We start from the raw sequence: 24394 nt of genomic DNA on the forward strand, positions 1-24394 counted from the left end.
TGGTCACTAGATGCCTCCAGCTACTGCAGAATGCTGCGGCACGCCTGCTTAGCGGCTGCCGTACTACTGATCATATAACGGGATCCCTTCGTGATCTGCACTGGCTCAGGGTGGAGAGCCGAGTGAAATTTAAGGCACTCAGCTACATGCATAAAATCAGGTCGAGTCACCCCCCCAGCTATCTCCAATCCCTTGTCAATGTCTACCTGCCTTCTCGTTCACTTCGGTCCTCCTATCAAATGCTTTTTACTGTGCCCAAGTTCAGACTCTCCAGAATGGGCGGCAGGTCTTTTGCCTTCTTGGGGCCCAAGCTATGGAACTCCCTTCCTTTAGCTATTCGCTCGGAGGTCTGCTATGCTCGTTTCCGTAAAGCCGTCAAGACCTGGCTTTTTAACCAGTAACTGTGTCTCTCTTGTGCCTCTTGCTTGTTGCTATTTTCCAGCGCCGGGAAACCCTTTCGGGTAGCTGTCGCGCTTAATAAGCTCAATAAATAATAATAAATAATTACTTGTGTTTTTTTCTAGGATTGGGAAAACTAACCCTGCAGAGAGCTTGGCCATCGAGAAGCAGGTAGAGGAAATGGAGAAGCTTCTGGCTAAACTGAAGGAACAGGCAGCAGAGAAGAAACAAAACTTGCAGATGGCACAAGACTACCAGGCCTTTCTGCAGGAGAATCGCAAGCTCCTGCTCTGGGTGGATGGTGTGAAAGAAAAGCTTACTAGTGACGAAATGGGTTCTGATGTGGCTTCTGCTGAGCAACTCATCAAAGAGCACCAATACCTGCTAAAGGAGATAGATCGTGTGAAGGACAGGTGAGTCATAATGCTAGGAGCCAGACAGAAGTTCCTCCGTTATGGGTTGATGAAGTTGGGTGCATGGATACCAGAAGGCTAGAATTCCTGGTGATAGTTGGAAACCCTTGCACCAAAATCCAGAAATAATGAGTTTTCTTCTCAGACTGGTGAACAACCATACACACGGGATGATTCTGGCACTTTTCTGTGAGGTATTTACCAATTCCAGGGAGAAAACAGGCTTGTATTTTCCAGCTGTTCAGAGCAGGGAGAAAGTATTTAATGTCAGGTCTGTGATGGAATGTTGTGGGGTTCCGAGCAGGCTCCCACTGTGCTGCTGCAGGAGTTTAAAAGGATCCAGGCTGTTCTGCTGCTCCAGGGGCGGCTCTAGGCTCATGGCGGCCCTGGGCAGGGAGCGTAGGTAGGGGGCCCCGGAAGAGGGGGTCCGGGCGGGGCGGAGAGGAGTGTGGAGGCCAGTGAAGAGGGGGGGTCGGGAGGGGGATCAGTATGTTTGGAAGTGGGACAGAGCCGGAGGCCGCCAAATCCCTGCCAGGGGCCACCACGCAAATATGTATCCATCCTCAGAGGATTATTATATTACGGACATATATTGGCATGGTGGCCCCTGGGGTTTGGTGGCCCTGTGCAGGTGCACAGCTTGCACATGCCTAAGGCCGCCCCTGGCTGCTCACAGGGCATCTTCCTGCAGCCTAGAAAATGGTCTAATGTCTTCAGGCCCATAATTTTTCAAGTCTGTAGTTTACCTAAAAACTTTGTATTGCAGATGGGGGAATTTCACAAAGAGTTATTGCTCGATGTAGTTTTGCCACTCTTAAGGTGGGTCTTAGTGATTATAAATAGTGGATCTAGTAGCACAAATCTGAGATCTGTAAAAAGGGAATTTCTTACGCTTAATCTCAAATTTGCTTAACCACATGCGTGCGAGCGGAATTCCGCTCGCACGCTCAGATTTTCTAAATCCCATTATTCATGACGAGCTGGGCTCAGCATCAGCGTGCGAGGAGGCTACGCCATGACGAGCCCAGCTCGTCATCAGCTCCGAAGGGGTTAATGTACCTAGGATTATATCTCTCTCTCTTACTCTTAATAAATTCAGGTTTTCAATTATTTTAAGATGGTCTCAATAATCTGAAAACAAGCAAATTGGCCTCATTTTGCCAGCACTATACATTTGACAAATGGTACCACTGTTCTCCTTGAATCGGATGAGATTGCAGTGCTTTGCCATTTCCATAGATGTGCTTTGAGTCTTTTTTCATCAACAGGTCTAAGCAGATGCATGAGCTGGGTAAGAAGGTATCTGATGGCAAACCAAGCAGCTCCCCAGAGGTGCAGAAGTCGATGGACAAGCTTTCCAGATACACTGGTGACCTTGGTGACATGTGGATGCAGCGGAAGAAGACACTGGAGGAAGGGCTGGAGCTTCAGAAGTTCGTCCGGGAAGCAGATCGTATTAACGCAGCTCTATCCGGCCACACGGCTTTTCTCAGGGTGGAAGATATGCCGGTAAGAATCTCACTGTGCAATGCGGTGTACTCATCATCAAGAATATGATCACTTTTCATGAATACACTTGCCACCTATAAAAGGCTCTAAACCCAACAGTAACCTGTTGTCCAAGAAAAATGAGTCTGGTCTGTCTGTAAGCTATTAACAGGCATGTACAAATGTATATGAATGTAGTTTTAATTTCACCTTTAGGGCAATGCCTTTTGTCATCTAATATTGTGGATTGTGCAGGTTTCCTCTAGAGGCACGAATTTGGTAGAATTGCCAAAAGGCACTTTTTTGTTTGTGAAACAAAAGTTTACTAATACCATTAGGTAAGTATAAACATTTCATAATTATGAAGCTCCCCCAAAAAATAGACAATAGTGCACAATCAAATACTACAATAAGAATATAATCACAAGCAGATCGCCACTGTCAGGCAATCGTAACCTTGAAAACCACTGGTCAGATTATGATGGCAGTGGTGACTGCGGCTGTGTGAAAATCCGCCCGCCGCTTTTCCGCCGGTAGCAATCCGCCCACTGGCCTGGCAGGCAGAGCTGGACTTCTTAATGGTGCCGGTGCCTAGCTTTTTCCGCCGTCCGGATTAGGATGCATGCAGAAGCCAGCTTTTCAACGGTGGTCGCTCTGCTATTGTGTTTGGGGGCCTGTTGCCAGCCCCCCTCGTGTTGGAGGGGGGGGCGGTAGTGCACTGGGCATTTCATTGCACCAAGTGGCAGGCACAGTGCAGTGCCTGCCACGTAGTGCAGTGAAATCAACAACATGCTTGTGGCCCCAGTATTGGAACTTTCATAGATTCCCATGCTTTTGTATCATTCCCCGTCGTCGGAATGGGAGTCTCTGTAACAAAAATACCATAGCAGTAGGTACAAAAGAGAAAGAAAAAGGCCTAGGCCTCATTAACCTTTTGTAGCATATCACTCTCTTTTTGTAAATTCGACCAAACTTAGGCAAAAGCCAATCAGAAGTGCCTCACCCCTTAGAACTCTCCTGAAGGAACCTCAGAGGCTCAGATTTTCTACCGCACGTTGTGCTTAGGGAGTCTCCTTTGAGCTCCGCTCAACTTCTACTCTTCAAAGAGTTTCGTCAAGGTTTTTTCTTCAGATTCTTTTCAGATTCACTTCAGAATTGTTAGCTGCCTTCCAGGATATCTGACAAGGAGAAGAAGAAGGCCCTTTTCAAGCCATGTTCCACCTGTGGCAAGAAAAGGCTTTTCGTGGAGGATAAGCATAAGGACTGCATCAATTGCCCCTATCCTGACCACAAGGCTGCGGACTGTAAAATCTGTCGCACCTTTTCAACCAAGACCCTCCGGGACTGTGAGGGTAGGCTTCTGACATGGCTCCAGAAGTTGAAATCCAGGAAGGATACTGTCTCTAGTGACAGTGAGGATAGAGCATCGGCATCTTCCTCAAGAAAGTCAGTGAAAAGGAGTAGGGGTTCCCCTTCTCCTTCTGTGGAGCGTCCTTCTAAGGCCTCAAAAAAGACCCCCAATGAGTCTGAGAGCCAGGGATCCAGCAAATCTCCTCACCGAGGTGAAAAGGAGAGGGTAGGACCAGCTACGCCTTCCAAGGGTGAGTAGACTGACTCAGCTTTCAAGAAACCCTCTTCCCAGTCTTCTGAGAGGTGTCCTAAGTCCTCGACGATGAAGGTGTCGACGGCGGAGTTTCCATCGACGAAGAAATTGAAGACAAAGTTAAAATTGGTTTCGTCGACGAGCTTGTCGACAGGGGCTTCGGTGACAAAGGGATCGTTGTCGAAGAAGGAAGCGTCAACGGCAGGTTCATCAGCTTCGACGGGAGGTTTGCCGACGAAGGCGTCGACGACAAAGGTGTCGATGAGTACCACAGCATCGACGACAAGAGTTACAGGGTTGCCGACGATAATGATGATGACGACGACGGTGTCGTCGACGAGAGCATAGACGACGACAACTTTAACAACGACGACAGCTGGATCGTCGACAGTTTCATCGTCGACGACCTCGACGACACCAATCTCGTCGACGTGTGTGCAACCATCGTCGAAAGAACCGTCGATGGTATTGTCCTCTGAAATAAGAATTACAATTTCAGTGACAAGAATTACGCCAGAGATTACATCTCCTAGGAGAGTGACCCCCTTGCCACCAGCTTTGCTCTTTGAGGAAGGGGAGTCGGATGAGGATGACCAGGACTCATATAGCTATGCCAATAGTCCCTCTCAACTTCTGGTCAAATGTCAAGAGAGGGACTCTGAAGGGGTATATGACCAGGAGGATGGTGGACATCATCAGGCGGCCCAGTCACAACATTATTCTGGGCAGGATATGGTTACAGTACCATCTTCTTTCCTTCAGGACCTGCATAAGATGCTGCAGGACTACAAATCTAAGGCTATTAGGCCAATTCTGGTTCCGCAGCGCCTGCTACGCCTGCCTTGGTTTCTGCCTCAACGGCTATTCCTGGATTACCTGCTCAGGTATCCCCTCAGCCTCAGACATCTTTTCCACAGGATCCTTCCGGGCCGGCAGATGCCCATGAGGATTCCTCGGATGAGGATCAAAATTCGGATCATGACTCTGTACATACAACTGAATGGGATGAATACATCATTCCGGATCCTTCATCTCCAGTTCTGGATCCAGTAGATTCCGCGCCAGTGGACATAGGAGGTTTCCATCAGCTGATGGAAAGAGCAGCTGGCAGGTTCAAATTAGCCAAGCCTGCGGTGGCTACGGATTGTTTCTTGTACGACTTCAAGGAACCCTTCAGGAAGACAACAAGGTCCATTCCTATTGTAGATCATCTGTGGAAGGAAGGCCTGAAGGCTATGAAGAACCCAGCGACGGTGGTCCATGTGCTACCGCGTCTGGATAAGAAATACAGAGCACCTGACGATGGACAGGCGGCCTTAACAGGCCATCCCAAACCAGACTCAGTTATTTCACAAGCAGCGCAAAGGAAATGCCGTAACCCCTCTGCTCCCTTAACAACTCCTCCGGACAAGGAAGGGCCAGAGATTGGCTAATGCTGGGAAAAGATTCTCGTTGATGTCGAGTCTAGTTCTAGTGATCACCTTGTATCAACCCAAACAACCCTTATGGTGATTGGTTGTAAGTCAACCTTATAGACCAGCTATCCTAATGGTAGCATTGACAAAGCAGTCTTAGGCTAAACTCTTTTGGCATGTGAAGCCAGCTGTTTTACCACATATAACCCCTTGAATACCAAATGAAAGGACACCACACAGGTAGTTATGAAAATAAACAAGATATTTATTAACTAGCATACACCTCTGAACTCTTTATGAGATCAGAAGGCTAAGCACATGACAAGACTCTTAGGAAAAATACGTTAAGTTGCACAAGTTACAATGTTGCCCTAGGGGCACGTCAAACCATATACTAAACAAGTGGTATAAGGAAATCAATGGAAGGAAAGGAGCTGTCCAGAGGCTGTAGGCTCGCTGGCACTACACATACACAACCCTAACCTTAGGTAAGTGGCAGGAGGCCCACGGAACGTGTGTGCAGAGTGTGAACTCACACGCGAGATGCGTAACAAAGTCAATGGCCAGTACAATTTACGAAAAAGGTGAGTATGGACAGTTCTGACTAGTTAGGACTAAAACGACTGGAAATCTGGACACTAGGAGAGTTAATCTACCCTTGAGCACCGAAATACTCTTGTTACCTCACCCACGGGCTGCGGGTGCATAGGTGTCAAAGTGTGTCGGGTTTCTGGGTTGAAGTCTATGGAGCCTGGAAGAAAAGATGCTACAGGCGGCCAGAAGGAAGATGTCCGGAGTGACCCAAGGGTGGATCGGGGAAAATGAAGACCTGAAAGCAGAGGGGACAATGTTCACAGTCACTAGCCAGTGACTGGAGTGGAACCAGGAAGGAACCAGATGCTGTCGTCGCGATCAGGTGAAGAGTAGATGCTTGATTCTGCAGCCACGTGGACCAGGAGGTGTCTTGGACGACCAGGATGGAGGCACGAGCTGTCCCACGCAGGCTCTCACTGTCGGCGGTGTTGGTTTCCGGATTTGGCGTCAACAGGCCTTGGCAAAGGCAACTCACGCGGTGAGTGGAGAAGGCGTCTGGTGCGGACCAGGAGGGTCCGGGGTGCTTCTCCTTTGCAGGGAAGCAAGGGCCAGTCTGGACCAACTAGACCAGCAGCGTTTATGTCGTGGATCATCGTCTAGGAGGCCACTAGCCAGCCGGCAAGCGACCAGACAACACGTCGAGCAGCAATCCAGCAAAAGGGCCCCACGCAGATCTCGTGGATGCTGGAGGGCTGATCTTCTGTGCAGGAGATGCTCTGGGCTGGGGCTTCTCAATCCCCAAAGCACTTTGTCGAGGATGTCTCTGAAGTCGTGCTGGAAGCGAAGTGCAGTTTCTCCAAGATGGCCGGTCCCACGTGTCTCGTCGCACCCACGGATTTCAGCTGTGCCGCAGATGTAGGTAGAGGTCGGAGAGGTCTGGAAGTCCAGGTCTCGTCGGGCTCTGAAGTCTGGATCCACCAGGGAAGACGACAAAGTGAACTGCTGGAACGCTTGATGGTGCCTGCTTGTGCAGGGTGGTCACTCCTTGGCCACAAGGGAGATTTCTTCAGTCTTCTGTGGAGAAGAACGTCAAAGTCCAGAGTTTCTTCTTGAAGAGTTTCAAATCAGGATTAATCTAATTTGGAATGGGACCTGTTCCTACCTTTATTCTCTTAAAGGGGGCTCTACTATGACTAGGTCCCTCCTATGAGTGGGACCAGGAAGGGGAGTGGTTACACCCCCTATTCTTTGTCCGGTTTCGCTCCAGAGCTGGGGCTGGACTGCCCCAGCAACTGGTTTGAACCGGTGTATGCACAGGGACACCTTGTGTGCCCCAGGCATGTCTCATTCCTTTCAGGCCTGTCCTACCTAATACACAAAATCCTGTCTGGGGTGGTGCTAGCACCTCCCAAGGCAGGAAACCCTTTGTCCAGGCCTCCCTCGCTGGAAGGATTCCCAGCAGCAGGAGGTCAGACTTGTGTCTGTGGTGGCAGCATCCATTTTGTGATGCTGAGGCGCGAGTTAACTTTAACCGGGGTTCACAGTCACATACATGTCGTGTCCCTCTAAATGGGTGGAATGCTACCCCTGTCGCCAGAATTGGCGAGGGGGTAGTATTCCAATTAGTATGACACCTTACTCGACATGTTTTGATAATGCTATGCCAAAGTTAGCAATAACCGCGAGGATTATAATGCCCTTAAGAGTATATGGTATAGCGTTATCATGGAAACAGCTAAAGGACTTGAAATGAAATGAAAAACAATTTTTAACGCGCAACTAAGCCCAGGTGGGCGTCAAGGCGCATACCCAAATAATACCAGCTAACAGAGAATAATCCTAATTACGGATATGCCCTGACAAAACACCAGGTCTTGAGCGCTTTTTTAAAAGAAGACAGAGAGGGTTGCATCTTAATCTCAAGAGGTAACAAGTTCCATAGTTTGGGGGCAGCAATGGAAAAAGCTCTGTTTCCCCAGCGAACCCTTTTGGCACGTGGGACAACCAACAAATTCATCTCTGAAGATCTCAAAGATCTACCAGGCTGGTAACGGGTCAGCAAGGCACCAAGGGGATCAGAAGAACCCTCTGCCAAAGCTCGATAGACAAGACAAAGGATCTTAAACGAGATCCTGAGATGAATGGGGAGCCAATGAAGGCTCTTTCTGGCCATCGTAGCAGATGAAGCTTTGGGAAGTGCTAAGACAAAACGAGCAGCCGCGTTTTGAACGACCTGTAATCGCTGAATGAGCCCCTTGTTGGAGTCTACATAAAGCGCATTACAGTAGTCCAACCTTGAACCTATCAATGCCACTGCCACCTGTTTACGTGCTGAGGGAGAGAGATAGTGAAGAATCCTCCTGAGAATCTTTAACACCCCCCAGCAGGTGGCCACCGTACGGTTGACCTGCAGAGTCATGGTTAAGGAGGTGTCAAAGATTACCCCAAGATTTCTTGCCGACTGGGAGGGAGATGGACAGGTTCCCAATGAGGCCGGCCACCACTCATCCGACCAAATATCCTGGTCCTTGCCAAAGACCAGGATCTCAGTTTTGTCGCCATTCAACTTCAGGGAATTCTGAAGCATCCAGTCAGAGACTGTCTGCATACAGATCCTGAAGTTGGTGGCAGATGATGAAACTGAGTGGGCCAGTGACACCATAATTTGAGTGTCATCGGCGTATGACACCAATTCCATCCCCTGAGATTTTACTAGCCTTGCAAGGGGGGCGACATAAATGTTAAATAGGGTCGGACTGAGAGTCGACCCTTGTGGCACCCCACACTGCAAGGACATAGCAGGGGAAAGGAACTCACCAAGCTTGACTCTTTGCTCCCTGTGCTGTAAAAAGGAGTGCAGAAGATTCAGAGCCATGCCGGAGATCCCTGCCTCCCTCAACCGAGATGTAAGCGTTGAGGGAGACAGGGTGTCAAACGCCGCTGTGAGGTCCAGTAGCACCAACACAGTAGTTTGGCCAGCGTCCACCTTCCTACGGATGTTATTTGCCACCATAGTCAGAGCTGTCTCAGTACTATGTGCCTTTCGGAACCCATGCTGGGAGCTGTCAAGATACCCAGATGAGTCCAGGAAGGCAGTAAGATGGCCGTTGAGGTGTGTCTCAAGAATCTTAGCAGGAGCGGGTAACAGTGAAATAGGCCTGAAATTTTTCAACTGTTCCAGGTCCAGCGTGGGCTTCTTGAGTAGGGGCTTCACTATCGCCTTCTTCCATATTAAGGGGAAGGTACCTTGGGTTATAGCACCATTCATAACTTCCAGGAGTGGCGGGAGCAATATCGCTCTGCATTCCTTCAGTATCCTCAGAGGGCAAGGGTCTAGAGGGGATGAGGATTTGATCCTATCGAGCAGAAGCTCAAGTTCTTCTCGAGTAAGTAGTGGAAAGACTGTTAGACTATCAGGGTGGTCTCTAGTCCAGGCTTCTAATATGTTCAGGGTTTGGAGTGAAGAGTCGACTAGGGACTTTCTCTGAGTTTCCAGCGCAAGATATATGTCCTCCATTTTCTTATGGAAGAACTCTGATATGTTGTTGCAGAGCTCCTGCGAGCCCACAACTGGATCCGGGACCTGTAGGGAGCAGAGGGAGTCTACAATCTTGAAAAGCTCCCTGGAGGAGGTAAGGGAGGTAGTGAGATTCGAGAAGTACTGCTGCTTTTCCCTGATAACACTAGATTTGTAATCGGCAAGCAGACCCTTATGTAATTCCCTTTCAATAGGATCCCACGCTTTCCTCCATTTTCTTTCCTGTCTTCTACAGCCTTGTCGAAGAAGTCTTAGTGAATCCGTGTACCACGGAGCAGTGGGCTTACGGCGAGCCGAATATCTAAAAGACGGGGGAGCCAGCTCATCAACCGCCATAGTGATAGAGTCAGAGAGCAATACCGCTGCTTCCTCCACATCTCCCAGGGAAGAGTAGGTGAACTTCTTTATGTATGGTTCAAGAGTGTCATTGGTGATGTTCTTAAAGCTCCTTTTTGGACCTCTGGTAGTGGGGAATGAGTCGGATGTTCCTTCCAAAGGAAGGGCCATCAGGAGAGGGATCGCCAAATGGTCCGACCAGACCAGAGGTACCGGAGTGTCAACAGACAGTCTGTCGTCGTTAGTAAAGACTCCGTCAAGAATGTGGCCCGCCAGATGAGTAGGGCTATTGACCAGCTGTATGCATTCACAGGCTGCTAGTGCGTCCACTAACCTGATGGTATCCGGGTCCCTTGTGTTATCCAAATGAAAGTTAAAGTCCCCAAGAATGGACAGATGGGAATTGCCGAAGTAGGGTTCCAGGATTCTGAGAAGGTCATCAGTGAACGTAGCTCTGGAGCCAGGGGGTCTATACATAAGGATTCCTGAGAAGGAGACCGAGGGAGCAAACAGGATGGAGAAATGCAGAGCCTCAAAAGAATCCGAGACTACAGACAGGGCTTTAATCGTGCAGGGCAAAGTGGCCTTGCAGACAATAGCAAGTCCACCCCCTCTGCGCATAGGTCGGTTTTGTTGCAGTAATTTATATCCCTCTGGGATGGCCATCACTAGGTCATGTCCAGAAGACTCCGAAGCCCATGTTTCTGTGACAAGCATCCAATCGGGTTGCCTGTCTACCACAAAATCATGGAATGCAATATTGTTTTTAATAAGGGATCTAGCATTGATTAAAAAGCCCTTTTTTATCTGTGTATTCCTAGCCACTTTAGAAGGTGTGGGCGGTAGTATCACAGATTTGCACATGTGACAGCGGGAGGAATGCAAAATGCCTTCAGGGGAGAATCTATGGGTACATGGTAGACATGAGGGCTTTAAGGCTGATAGCTCAAGCAAGGAATACAAATGAATTCCCAATGATCGTGTAGGCGAAAGTCCAGTGTCCAGCCCGTCCTCAGCGCGGACGGGCGCAGACGGGCTGGACTCTGGCTCGACTCCGGCGCGAAAACGGCACGCCCGCTTAGCGCGTCCGCTGCGCGGAGTCATGGCCGTCTATTTTTATAGTGCCTAGCCCTACCCAAAATGGCCGCCGCCGTATTCCGGCCGTGTCCCAGGCAAGACAGCCCTGAATTGGCCGGTTGCTCTGGGGGGAGGCAGAGGAACTGTCCGTGTAGCGCGGAGGTCGGAGGTTGCAAGGTAATTTTAAAAGGCAGTAATCTGGTAATTGCCTCCACCCTCACTCGGTGGAGACACGCGCTGCGATAAATCCGCGCGCTAAAACAGGGAGGGGGTAGGACACACAGGAAGTTATTAAACAAGAGAATTCAGAGCAAAGTTAAAATCAACTGCCCGGCTCAAGCCTCAGGCATCCATTAACAAAAGGTTCCGAAAGCTGCAGACAGGCTCAGCTCATGCCAGAGCACCATCTCACCTAATTCCAAGCACTCTGCCTCCAGGATTGTTAAGGCTTGCCATAGGAGTGACTTATAGGAGTATATGTGTCCAATTTAGGTTTTGATATAGGTATACTATATCTAAAGCAAAGGGTGATTACACCACCTTGCCCCAGCTGATTGATCAGCCAGTTGTGTCAGATTTGGATGACCAGCCAGGGGTGGCATAATACATGCTGCAGCCCCTGGTAGGCCTTGGGTTCACTTATGCCCTGGGTACCTATGGTACACTGTACAAGGACTTACAAGAGTGACCCAATACCAATTTGTAAATGCACCTAAAGTACATGGATGTCAATTTAGAGAGAGAACAGCTAGGCTGTGGGTCTGATTAGCAGGCCCACAGTCAGAGAAAGTCGTAAACCAGTGAAGCAAAAAGCAAAAATCTGGGGTGACCATAGGATTGCAGGCCCTACTCTCCTGCATAACCCCCCCCCCCCAAACTTAGGGACATTAAACTAACCTTGACCAGGTGAGTCTTCTTGTTCTAAGTGGAAGTACCTGGAGAGACCATCTGCATTGCCATGATCAGTGCCAGGTCTTTGCTCCACTGTAAAGTCCATCCCCTGTAGGGAAATTAACCACCTAAGAAGTTTGGGGTTTTCACCCTTCATTTTATTTAGCCACAAGAGGGGCTTATGGTCTGTCTGAATCTTGAAGTGAGTTCCAAACAAGTATGGCCTCAACTTCTTCAGTGCCCAAACCACAGCAAAGGCCTCCCTCTCAATAGCTGACCAACGTTTCTCTCTAGGGGTCAGCCTTCTGCTTATAAAAGCATTGGGCTGGTCATGACCATCATTATTCAGTTGAGATAGAACAGCTCCCACACCCAACTCAGAAGCATCTGTTTGGACAATGAAAGTTTTGGAGTAGTCTGGACTCTTGAGAATAGGTGCAGTACACATGGCCTGCTTCAGGTCATTGAATGCCTTTTGACAGCCAACTGTCCACTGAACTTTCCTACCTGTCAGGTCATTAAGTGGGGTCACAATGGTCCCATAATTTCTGACACATTTCCTATAGTAACCAGACAGGCCCAAGAAAACTCTGACCTGTTTCTGGGTGGTTGGAGGAGCCCAGTCCTTTATGGCCTGTATCTTGCTCTCCAATGGTTGAACCTGGCCTCCACCTACAAGGTGGCCCAGGTACACAACCTGACTCTGCCCTATCTGGTACTTGGTAGCCTTGATAGTGAGGCCTGCCTTTTGCAGGGCCTCCAAAACTTTCCTCAGGTGGATCAGGTGATCCTCCCAGTGGGAGCTAAAGACAGCAATATCATCTAGATATGCTGCACAAAAGTCATCCAAACCAGTGAGAACTTGGTTCACCAACCTTTGAAAAGTGGCAGGTGCATTTTTCAAACCAAAGGGCATCACCACAAATTGGTAATGATCTCCTGGGGTAGAAAATGCTGTTTTGGCCTTGGCAGCCTCAGATAACCTGATTTGCCAATAACCAGCTGTCAGGTCAAACATACTCAAGAATTTGGCAGAAGCCAATTTATCTATGAGTTCATCTGCTCTTGGTATTGGATGGGCATCTGTGTTAGTGACGGCATTGAGATCCCTATAGTCTACACAAAACCTCATCTCTCTCTTACCATCCTGGGTGTGAGGTTTTGGCACTAGAACTACAGGACTAGCCCAAGGGCTCTCTGAGGGTTCAATGACTCCCAATTGCAACATCTTTTGTACTTCTTTCTTTATGCAGTCCCTGACGTGGTCAGGTTGCCTGTAGATTTTACTCTTTATAGGCAGACTGTCACCAGTGTCCACCTCATGGGTTCACCAGTTTGTCTGACTGAGTGTCAGAGAGAACATTTGTCTAAAGGATTGAAGAACCTGTTTGCAATCCTTTTGCTGATGCTCAGAGAGGCTGTCAGAAAAGACCACACCATGTACTGATCCATCATCTGGGTTCTGAGTGAGCAGGTCTGGGAGAGGGTCACTCTCTTCCTCCTGTCCCTCATCTTTGGCCATGAGCAAGCCCATGTCCTCCCTGTCAACAAATGCTTTGAGCCTGTTCACATGAAGTACTCTGTGAGGGCTCCTGGGAGTTCCAAGGTCCACCAGGTAGGTGACCTCTCCCTTCTGTTCAATGATGGTATGGGGTCCAGACCATTTGTCTTGGAGAGCCGCTGGGGCCACTGGCCCCAACACCCACACCTTCTGCCCAGGCTGGTAAACAGTAAGGACAGCCTTTTGTTCATGCCAAGCTTTTTGAGGTTCTTGGCTGGCCTCAAGGTTTTTGGATGCCTTCTCCATGTACTCTGCCATCCTAGAGCGGAGACCAAGTATTATTATTATTATTATTTAGTCACTTGTAGAGCGCAAACAGCTACCCCCCATGGGGGTGTCCCGGCGCTGACAGTGTGAGTAGTCCTAGAGGGTTAAGCGGGAAGTTCCAACCAGCTAGATCTGGGAGAAAAACCAGGTTTTAAGTTTCCTGCGAAAAGCAACCTCGGATGAAAGGAGTCTGAGTTCTACTGGGAGGGCATTCCACAATCTGGAAGTGGCTACAGCAAATGCCCTACCGCCTGTGCGAGATAGACGAAAACGTGGGCAGAACATAAGCCCAAGATGGTTGGATCTCAGATCCCTTGTAGCTAAAGATCGCCTGATTCGGAGCCTTAGGTATGCCGGACCACGACCATTGAGGGCTCTGAAAGCAAGGACCAAGGCCTTGAACTGGATACGGAATCTCACAGGTAGCCAGTGGAGTTTGGCCAGATGGGGTGAGATCGAGTGGCGGTATGGGATGTTGCAGATCAGCTGGGCCGCAGAATTCTGCACTAATTGCAGTTGATTAATGAGATATGCCGGGGCGCCAACATATAGACTGTTAGAATAGTCCAGATGAGATGTGATTAGAGCGTGTACTACTGCTCTACGGGAATCAAGAGGTAAAAAAGGAATGATTTTTTTAATCATTCGGAGTTTTCCGAAGCAAGCAGATGACACCTTATTAATTTGGGTCTTACAAGACAGTGCTGTGTCAAATTGAAAACCCAGGTTGCGGGCGGCTTGTACCGGCACAGGGGGGGGATTGAGTTGAGATGGCCACCAGATATTGGAAGGGATGGGCGATTTTTGATAAAAAAATAGCCCCTCAGTCTTGTCAGTATTCAATTTTAAATTGTTGGTAGACATCCATGAGGCGATGTTAACCAGACAATGGCGGAAGTCTGCCATGGAGCTGTCAGAGTGATCCCTAAAAGAAAACGCAAGCTGAGTGTCGTCAGCATAAACGATCACTCTGACGCCCCATGCCTCGACTAACTCCGCCAGAGGCCTCAGGTAAACAATAAATAAGAGAGGACTGAGGGCAGATCCCTGCGGAACCCCCCATCTCAATGGTTTTTTAGATGAAACAAAGGGTCCAAGGGAGACCTGTTGAGATCTATTTGACAAAAAAGATTTCACCCAAGCCAGGGGAATTCCACCAACACCAACCTCCTGTAAGCGAATCAGTAGAGTGTTGTGCGAGATGGTATCAAATGCAGCGGATAGGTCGAGGAGGACCAACATGGCCTCCTCGCCCCTATCCACACACTCGCGGATAGATTCAGACACTTCCAGCAAAGCTGATTCAGTGCTAAAATCAGGCCTAAATCCTGACTGAGTGTCATGAAGGAGGTGATTGGTTTCTAGATATTCAGAGAGCTGCTCCTGAACCGCTTTCTCCAACACTTTTGCGGGCTTAGGGAGCAGTGAAATGGGGTGGTAGTTGTTGAAACATGATGGATCAGCACCAGTTTTTTTTAGAATTGGAATTAGTAGTGCCTGTTTCCATAGAGAGGGGAAAAAACAGACTCCATAGAAGAGTTCCAAATATCTAGAAGGGGCTTAATCAATAAAGGTGCTAAGTCGCTCAGGACATGAGCTGGGGCAGGATCCAAAGGAGAGCCAGATTTACATTTCAAGTACAGAGATAGAGCATGGTCTTCCGTCAGTGGCCTAAATGAGGTAAACACTTCCGCACAATTGATGGTCTGGGCTGGCGGTACAGCGGAAGAAATAAGCTGGATGTTTTCTGTGATCTTGTTTATTTTCTCATAGAAGAAGTCGGAAAGACCTTCACTGAGTGATTGGCTTGGGGTGATAGGGGAGGCCATTGCGGAAGGATTAGCAAAGTCCTTGACAATATTAAAAAGGGCCTTAGTAGAGTTTTCTGCTCTTTGAATTTTATCTGCAAAGTACTGTTTCATAGTCAGATGTTTCAGTTTGTGGAATTTTTTTAGCGCAGATCTGTAGCGGGCTTTGGCTGCTGGGTCATAACCCCGGCGCCACCTTCGCTCTAGTTTCTTACAATTACTTCTGTTTTCTCGCAGTGACTGAGTAAACCAAGGGGCCGAAGGTTTGGATCTTAAAGAAGAAAGGTTTTTCAAAGGGGCAATCTGCTCGATAGCTTCAAGAAGGTTTTTATTAAATGAGGCTACACGATCATTAAGATCGTTAACTGGGGAGGCCAAAGTGATGTTAAATCCCTGTTCCAAGGCAGGGTAGGTAACTTTGTGCCAATTTCTGCCCTTGTCTCTGCAAGTAGTTTCTATCCTAGATGACTTGGACATAGACACCTCAAACGGGATTAGATGATGATCAGTCCACGTTAAGGGCACAGACGGAAGGACTTTAAGGCCAGGAAGATTTGTAAAGATCAGATCGAGGGTGTGGCCAGCAGAATGGGTCGGACCGCTCACCTTTTGAGATAGGTTCAAACCTTGCATAGCGTCGAGAAGATTTTTAGCAGACAGACATACATGCAAATCAACATGGTGATTAAAATCCCTCAGCACAATGAAATCAGAGTGTTTAAGGGAGAGATCAGCCGTAGCGGCTATTAACGAATTCAAAGCCGATTGATGGGAACGCGGGGATTATACACCAACAGTCCTGAGAATATAGCAGCAGAAGACTCAGTGATGGAGAAGTAGAGAGCCTCTATAGGTTCGATGTTAGAAATTTTCCTAGAGGTAATGGTAAAGTGGTCCCGTAGAATAACGGCAATACCTCCGCCTGGTTTCGAACCCTCGCGGCTAATTCCTGTGAGGTGATAGCCCGGGGGGATAGCTAGGGCAATGTCTGGATTGGATGTGTCCTTAATCCAGGTCTCAGTGAGGAAAAATAGATCCCAGGGTGAAGATGTTAATAGTAACCAAATGTCGCTCGAGTGGCATGGCAGAGAGCGGCAATTCAGTAGGCCAGCTGTGAGGGATCGAGTGGAAGGGGGGGCTTCGGAATGGGAGAGGGGGAACTGGAATTTGTGACAAGAGTAAAGGAGCATTTATCACATTTAAAATTGGAGTTGCATGTGGAAGCCAAATTGCAACGGATCTCAGGGGTGCAGGGGGCCTGGTTTAATGCCAAAAGCTGGGATCTGGACCAAGGTTGATAGAGGCAGAGAGGGGGAGCGACAGCATGGCTGGCCCTAGGCACGGAGCTGGCGCGGACGGGCGCAGACGGGCTCGCCTTTGGCGAGCCTTCGGCGCGCCCGCTGCGCTCGTCCGCTGCGCTTCCGGTGCCAAGGAACCATTTATGCTTGTGGGGCGGGAGGGGCCGAGCACTAGACCGCTCACCGGCTCCTCGCCTCACACAAGATGGCGCCCAAAGTAGTCGAACCCAGCCAGACCTTAGTCGTCTGTGATGGGGGCTACAGCGCTTCGGGGAGAGGAAGGTAATTTCCAAGATGCAAGCGCAGAGTGCGCAAAGACAATGAGAAGTTTAAAATAGTGGGCAAAAATAAAATACATCAAATACAGTTTTGCGCCAAATTTAAAAATAGTAGGCATCAAATGACATAGATTAGAAATCACATAAGCAGAGTCCCGGCTTCCGCCTCAGGACTTACTCACTCGGCTGTAAATCGCCGAGTGAGAGGAGAACCGATGATTTTATGCTTGTGGGGCGGAAGGGGCCGAGCACTAGACCGCTCGCCGGCTCCTCGCCTCACACAAGATGGCGCCCAAAGTAGTCGAACCCAGCCAGACCGTAGTCGTCTGTGATGGGGGCTACAGCGCTTCGGGGAGAGGAAGGTAATTTCCAAGATGCAAGCGCAGAGTGCGCAAAGACAATGAGAGGTTTAAAATAGTGGGCGAAAATAAAATACATCAAATACAGTTTTGCGCCAAATTTAAAAATAGTAGGCATCAAATGACATAGATTAGAAATCCCACAAGCAGAGTCCCGGCTTCCGCCTCAGGACTTACTCACTCGGCTGTAAATATGTACATAGTCCACTATATCAAGTTTAGGCTTTTAGAGAGGTAACTCTCATCCTTCCTTTACAAGACATAGGGGTCATCTTATAGGATGCCCAAATAGAAGCGCAAAAGGGCTGTAGCCAACCCCCTTCTGTGGGACCTCTCTGTAAGCAAACAGGAGGCAGGGTAGAAGGATGTCCCATCTTTGCCTAAGCTTTTCAGGTAACCCTTTTATCATCCCTTTTAGGGTCTTGTTGAATCTCTCCACAAGCCCATTGCACTGTGGATGGTAGGGGGTGGTGAATTTGTAATTTATACCACACTCCTTCCACATTGCAGTCAAGTATCCTGAGATGAAGTGTGTACCTCTGTCAGAGATTACCTTATTAGGAAACCCCACTCTGGAGAAAACTCCAAGTAGGGCCCTGGCCACAACAGGAGCTGTAGTGGTCCTAAGGGGAATAGCTTCTGGATACCTGGTGGCACGATCCACTACCACCAGTATAAATCTGTGCCCAGATGCTGTTGGGGGGTCCATTGGTCCAACAATGTCAATCCTCACTCTTTCAAAGGGTACCCCGCCACAGGTAGTGGTATAAGGGGGGCCTTTGTTGTGCCACCTGATTTGCCACTGGCTTGGCAGGGTACACATGAGTGCCAAAACTCGTTGGTGTCTTCAGACATATGAGGCCAGTGAAAGTGTGGGACAAGTCTTTCCCAAGTCTTGTTCTGGCCTAAGTGACCTGCAAGGGGAATCTCATGGGCTAAGGTAAGAAGGAAACCTCTCAGAGACAAGGGAATGACCAGCCTTCTGGTAGCACCAGGCTTGGGGTCTCTTGCCTCAGAGTATAGGAGTCCACCCTCCCAGTACACCTTGTGGGTACCTGTAGCATTCCCTGCAGCCTCAGCAGCAGCCTGCTGTCTGAGGGGTTCAAGAGAGGAACAGTCTAACTGTGCCTGCCTCCCCCTGACCCAAGAAACTCAACCTGATCAGTTGCAAGCTCCTCTAGGACAGTTCCTTCTGGGGTCTTTGGGTCAGCCTCCTGAGAGGGCTGATCCTCACCTTGAGGTGGGGGGAAGGCACTGCCTTAACTCTACTGCTCTTTCTCTTGGGTAGTGTCTGGTCCATTGTTCCAGGATCCAGCACTTGTACAGCTGCCCATTTCTTGGCCTGTAACCTAGTCACAGCAAGGACATGTGTTGACAAACCTAACATTTCCACATGAGTCCTATACTCCACTTCTGATCATAAGGAGGATTCCAAATCATTGCCTAACAGAGAGTCCACTGGGAGGTCTGAACTAACTACAACCCTTTTGAGGCCAGTTACCCCTCCCCAGGAGAAGTTAACAACTGCCATACTGTGATTGGTAGTGACATTGCTAGCATTGGTCACTAGGTAGTCTGAACCTGAACAGGGTCCACAAAGTTTGGTGTCACAAGTGTCACAAGTGTCCCCGTAGGCCTGAGCCATTGTTCCATTGATTAAAGGCGTTTGTCTGTATTTGCCCAGAGTACTGGGACTTACTGTAGGGGTCATAAGCATGTCCCCAGTACAAACAAGAACAGCCTGAGTAGGTATTCTGACTAAGTCAGAACCCACCTCAGTTCCCAGGGTTAACCCAACTATAGCCTTGGGGGGTGTACTACCACTACTAACTGTACTAGGGGGTGCAGGTGCCTTAGGGGCAGTAGTGGTAGGAGCTGTGCCTTTCTTGGTGCACTCACTAAACCAGTGAGACTTACTTTTACAGTATTGGCCCCATGGTTTTCTTGGAACATCAGTCTTCTTCTTTTGGGAATTCTGGGAACCACCCTCCTTAGATTGTTGGGGCCCTGTTGAAGACTTCTGGTCATTTTGCTGATTCTGATTACCCTTTTGGTCTGCTCTCTTCTGGCCACCACCCTGGTTCTGGTTCTGCTGCTTGACCCTTGTCCTGACCCATCTGTCTGCCTTCTTTCCCAATTCTTGGGGAGAGGTCAGATCTAAGTCAATCAAGTGCTGATGCAACAACTGGTTCTAACAATTATTTAAGATTTGCTCTCTCATAATTAGATTATACAATCCTGTGTAATCAGTAACTTTACTTCCCAGTAACCAGCCTTCCAAAGCCTTAGTGGCACAATCAACAAAGTCAGTCCAATCTTGAGACTGAGTTTTCTGGGTGTCTCTGAACATCAACCTGTCCTGTTCAGTTGTTAAGCCAAACCCATCAATCAGTGCATTTTTTTAGGACTTGGTAATCATTAGCATCCTCATCTCTAACAGTGAGGAGCTTATCTCTACCTTTACCTTCAAAGGAGAGCCACAATATAGCTGCCCACTGAATCTGGGGTACCTGCTGTACTTTGCAGGCCCTCTCCAGAGCAGTCATCCATTTGTGGATGTCATCCTCTACCTTATAGGAGGGCGCTATTTTACTCAGGTGTCTATTGTCAAAACTCCTGTCTTTATCTCTAGGGATAATGCTACCACCAGTGGGCTCTAACGCACTCAATTTCTGCTCTCTGGCAAAGGCAAGTTTCTCTTTGGCAAGGGCAAGTTCTTCCCTTTCAATCCTCAGACTCACTTCCTTCATTTTTGCTTCATGTTCTCTTCTCTGAGGGGAAGTCATCCCTCTCTGAGAAGATGCCTGAAAGACATGGGTGTGAATAGATATGTTAGATCCTCTGGAGTTAGACCTAACTCATCTATTCCCAAGGTTAGGCCTGCTTGTGGATGGCCTGGGGCTCCCCCAGTTCCATTCTCATGTAGGCTTAAGTTGGCCCTGGTAAGTCTACCGACTATAGCCTGGCCATTGTCTACCTCTCCATCAGAGGAGTTCCCATCTTCCTCACCATCTACATCTTCTGTTTCAGGGAGGTTAGATTCAGGGTCACCTTCTAAGGGGGGCATGCTTCCATCTGTAGGATCAGAGGGCCTGGATTAGAAGCCCTTCTAGCATCATATGTCTCTAAGAGACCTACCAGAAAAGGAAGGGTAGGGTTAGAACCCTGTTTCAGTTTCCTGGAGGTACACAATTGTCTCATCTCCTGGAAGCTGAGGGCTGCGTATCTGGAAAGGACCTGTGGAGGGTCACTAATCACAGGGGGAGCCACTACATTCTCTCCTGTGATAGATATGCTTTCTAGTGAGGTGTAAGTGGTGCACTTACCTACACTATGGGTTTTCCTACTGATCCCTTGCTAAGAGTTGTAGTCAGGGTGTGCTACTCCCTTTCTACTACAACAGCTGGTTCAGTAGAACTCAGGGTATTTCTAAGCTATGTTATATGTACCTATGGTACCTTATGTGATCATTCAAATCATATCTCAAGATTACATTTGGTAAAAACAACAGCAAGCTCAAATCCCAACCGCTGCACACCAATGTGAGAAGTTGGCCTGATATATGATGCTCACTAGTTCTAGTGATCACCTTATATCAACCCAAACAACCCTTATGGTGATTGGTTGTAAGCCAACCTTATAGACCAGCTATCCTAATGGTAGCATGGACAAAGCAGTCTTAGGCTAAACTCTTTTGGCATGTGAAGTCAGCTGTTTTACCACATATAACCCCATGAATACCAAATGAAAGGACACCACACAGGTAGTTATGAAAATAAACAAGATATTTATTAACTAACATACACCTCTGAACTCTTTATGAGATCAGAGGGCTAAGCACATGACAAGCCTCTTAGGAAAAATACGTTAAGTTGCACAAGTCACAATGTTGCCCTAGGGGCACGTCAAACCATATACTAAACAAGTGGTATAAGGAAATCAATGGAAGGAAAGGAGCTGTCCAGAGGCTGTAGGATCGCTGGGACTACACTACCCTAACCTTAGGTAAGTGGCAGGAGGCCCACGGAACGCATGTGCAGAGTGTGAACTCACACGCGAGATGCGTAACAAAGTCAATGGACAGTACAATTTACGAAAAAGGTGAGTACGGACAGTTCTGACTAGTTAGGACTAAAACAAATAGATATCTGGACACTAGGGGCCATATGTAGGTAGCTTAATACCGGTCGGTAACGGCCGAAAATCAGTAAATTTGCTGTTACCGACCGGTATTTAGCTTTTTCTAATGTAGGTGGCTTGATTTAAGGATTCGGTAATATACCGATTCGGTAATTTAAGGAATCGGTAAATAACAGAATCCTTAAAATACTGAAACGGTAAATTACCGAATCCTTAAATCCTATGTAGGGAGCACTCAAGTGAGTGCATTTTTGATTTAAGGATTCGTTATTTACCACCAACTACAAGTTGGTGGTAAATATCGAAAACCTTTAAAAAAGCTAATTTATGCTTTTTTTAAAGTGCTATGTGGCAGACATACATGCCCTTAGGGTATGTATGTGTGCCACATGTGCACACAAGCATAAATCAGGGGTGCAACAGGGTGTCAATTTGACACCCTGTCACCCTGGAAAATGCTCCCCCTATTACCGATTCGTTATTTACCGAATCGGTAATAGTGAATGGCTTCCCATTCATTCCGATGGGTCTCTAGGCCCATAGGAATGAATTGGAATTACCGAATCGGTAAATACCGAATCGGTAATAACAAATATTACCGATTCGATAAAATTTACAGAATTTTTACCTACATTCAATTTACCGATTCCTAAATACCGAATCTGTCAAATTCGGTATTTAGGAATCTGTCAAATTAAATTACCTACATAAGGCCCTTAGCCCCCACTTCTGATAACCCGTCTCATAATGTACATAAGATAGCATTTAAAAAGTCTGTCCAACCCCACAGTCTTTTAAAGATGTTGTGGTTCTCAATAAATGGGTCCGATCAAAACTTCTGTGGATGACAGCGTTTCCGGAGATGCCTCTGTTATTGACAAAACATTAGTCATTGCTAGGTCCGGTGAAAAAAGACTCTATTCCATTGTCAGCCGCCACATAAGAGACTTCCGCAGGCAAAGACCCACAAACTATCCACGATTACAATGACATCTTCTCTGGTGAAAGTAATTCTCCACACTCTGTCGAAGATGTCTACGACTGCTGCCCCATTACATTGGCACCTATGCCAGGGAAGCCTTTACCATGTTCAAGTTCAAGTTCAAGAATTTATATAGCGCACTACTCACCCAGAGGGTCTCAAGGCGCTTGGGGAGGAGGTTCATTATTTATCGAATAGCCAGGTTTTAAGTTCTTTTCTGAAGGAGATGTGGTTCTATGTAAGGCGGAGGTGAGTGGGGAGTGAGTTCCAGGTCTTGGCCGCCAGGTAGGAGAAGGATCTACCTCCCATGGTGGATCTTTGGATACGCGGAACTGCGGCGAGGCCTTGATTGGATGATCTAAGTTGGCGGGTGGGTGTGTAGAAGGATAGTCGATTGTTGAGGCATTTGGGCCCTAGTTTGTAGAGGGCCTTGTGTGCGTGGGTGAGGAGACGGAATGTTATTCTCTTGTTGACGGGAAGCCAGTGGAGGTCTTTCAGGTGGCCGGTAATGTGATCTTGGCGAGGGATGTCCAGAATGAGTCTCGCTGAAGGGTTTTGGATGCGTTGGAGTTTTTTCTGTAATTTAGCTGTAATTCCGGCGTAGCGGGTGTTTCCGTAGTCTAGTCGACTCGTAACCAGTGCGTGGGTGACAGTCTTTCTTGTCTCGGCGGGGATCCAGTGGAAGATTTTTTTGAGCATACGAAGTACGTTGAAGCAGGAGGATGAGATGGCGTTGACTTGATTGGTCATCGAGAGTGAAGAGTCTAGGATGAAGCCAAGGTTACATGCGTGGTCCGTGGGGATGGGTGCTGATCCCAGATCCGAAGGCCACCATGAGTCACCCCAGGCAGAGGGGAGTGATCCTAGGATGAGCACTTCCGTTTTGTCTGAGTTAAGTTTAAGGCGGCTGTCTTTCATCCATACGGCAACTTCTTTCATGCCTTCGTGAAGATTGGTTTTGGCGGCGTTGGGGTCTTTGGTGAGGGAAAGGATCAGTTGGGTGTCGTCAGCGTAGGAGATGATGTTAAGGTTGTGTTGACGCGCGATGGAATCGAGTGGACTCATGTAAACTTTGAAGAGGGTGAGACTGAGTGATGATCCTTGTGGTACACCGCAGATGACTTCGGTGGCCTCTGATTTGAATGGGAGGAGTCTGACTCTCTGAGTTCTCCCAGCTAGGAACGAGGTGATCCAGTCCAAGGCTTTTCCTTTTATGCCGATGTTGCTGAGGCGTTGTATGAGTGTTCTGTGACAAACAGTGTCGAAGGCGGCGGAGAGGTCAAGTAGAATGAGGGCCACTGTTTCTCCGTTGTCCAGTAGTGTTCGGATGTCGTCTGTTGCTGCGATGAGGGCGGTTTCGGTGCTGTGTTTGGCTCGAAAGCCGGGCTGTGGGGGATCGTGGGAGTTGTTGGATTCGAGGAAGGTGGCGAGTTGGCCATTGACGGCTTTCTCAATGACTTTAGCCGGGAATGGGAGGAGGGATATGGGGCGGTAGTTTTTAAGTTCAGAGGGGTCTGCTGTGGGTTTCTTCAGGAGGGCGCTGACTTCGGCATGTTTCCAGCTTTCTGGTAAGGTGGCAGAGATGAAGGAGCAGTTGATGACATCACGGAGATGGGGTGCGATGATGGAGTCTGCTTTGTTGAAGATGTGGTGGGGACATGGGTCGGTTGGCGATCCAGAGTGGATGGAATTCATGAGGCGGATGGTGTCTTCAGTGGTGATTGGGTTCCAGGCGCTAAGGTTGTTATAGGGCGGTTTAGGTTCTGAGGGGGGTGGAGAGGGTTGTTTGTTGGAACTGTTTTCGAAGCTGCAATTTTGTTGTAGAAGAAGGAGGATAATGAATCGCAGAGGTCTTGGGAGGGAGTGATGTCGTTGGAGGCTGCGGTGGGGTTGGTGAATTCTTTGACGATGTTGAATAGTTTCTTGCTGTTATGGGCGTTGCTGTCGAGTCGATTCTTGAGTGCAGATTTCTTGGTGGATCGGATCAGCTGGTGGTGTTTGCGGGTG

General features: G+C 48.3%; 1 protein-coding gene across 1 annotated transcript in view; it reads left to right on the top strand.

Annotated features, from left to right (window-relative positions):
* The window catches only part of SPTBN5 (spectrin beta, non-erythrocytic 5), a 2284272-nt gene that overhangs the window by 539306 nt on the left and 1720572 nt on the right, over nt 1-24394 (top strand). Inside the window, exons 19-20 of the mRNA XM_086937224.1 lie at nt 525-812; nt 2081-2321. Of these exons, the coding sequence (XP_086793350.1) occupies nt 525-812; nt 2081-2321 (529 nt within the window). The remainder of the gene's footprint in view (nt 1-524; nt 813-2080; nt 2322-24394) is intronic.

Source organism: Lissotriton vulgaris, chromosome 9 (assembly GCF_964263255.1).
Source record: "Lissotriton vulgaris chromosome 9, aLisVul1.2, whole genome shotgun sequence".
NCBI classification, from domain to species: domain Eukaryota; kingdom Metazoa; phylum Chordata; class Amphibia; order Caudata; family Salamandridae; genus Lissotriton; species Lissotriton vulgaris.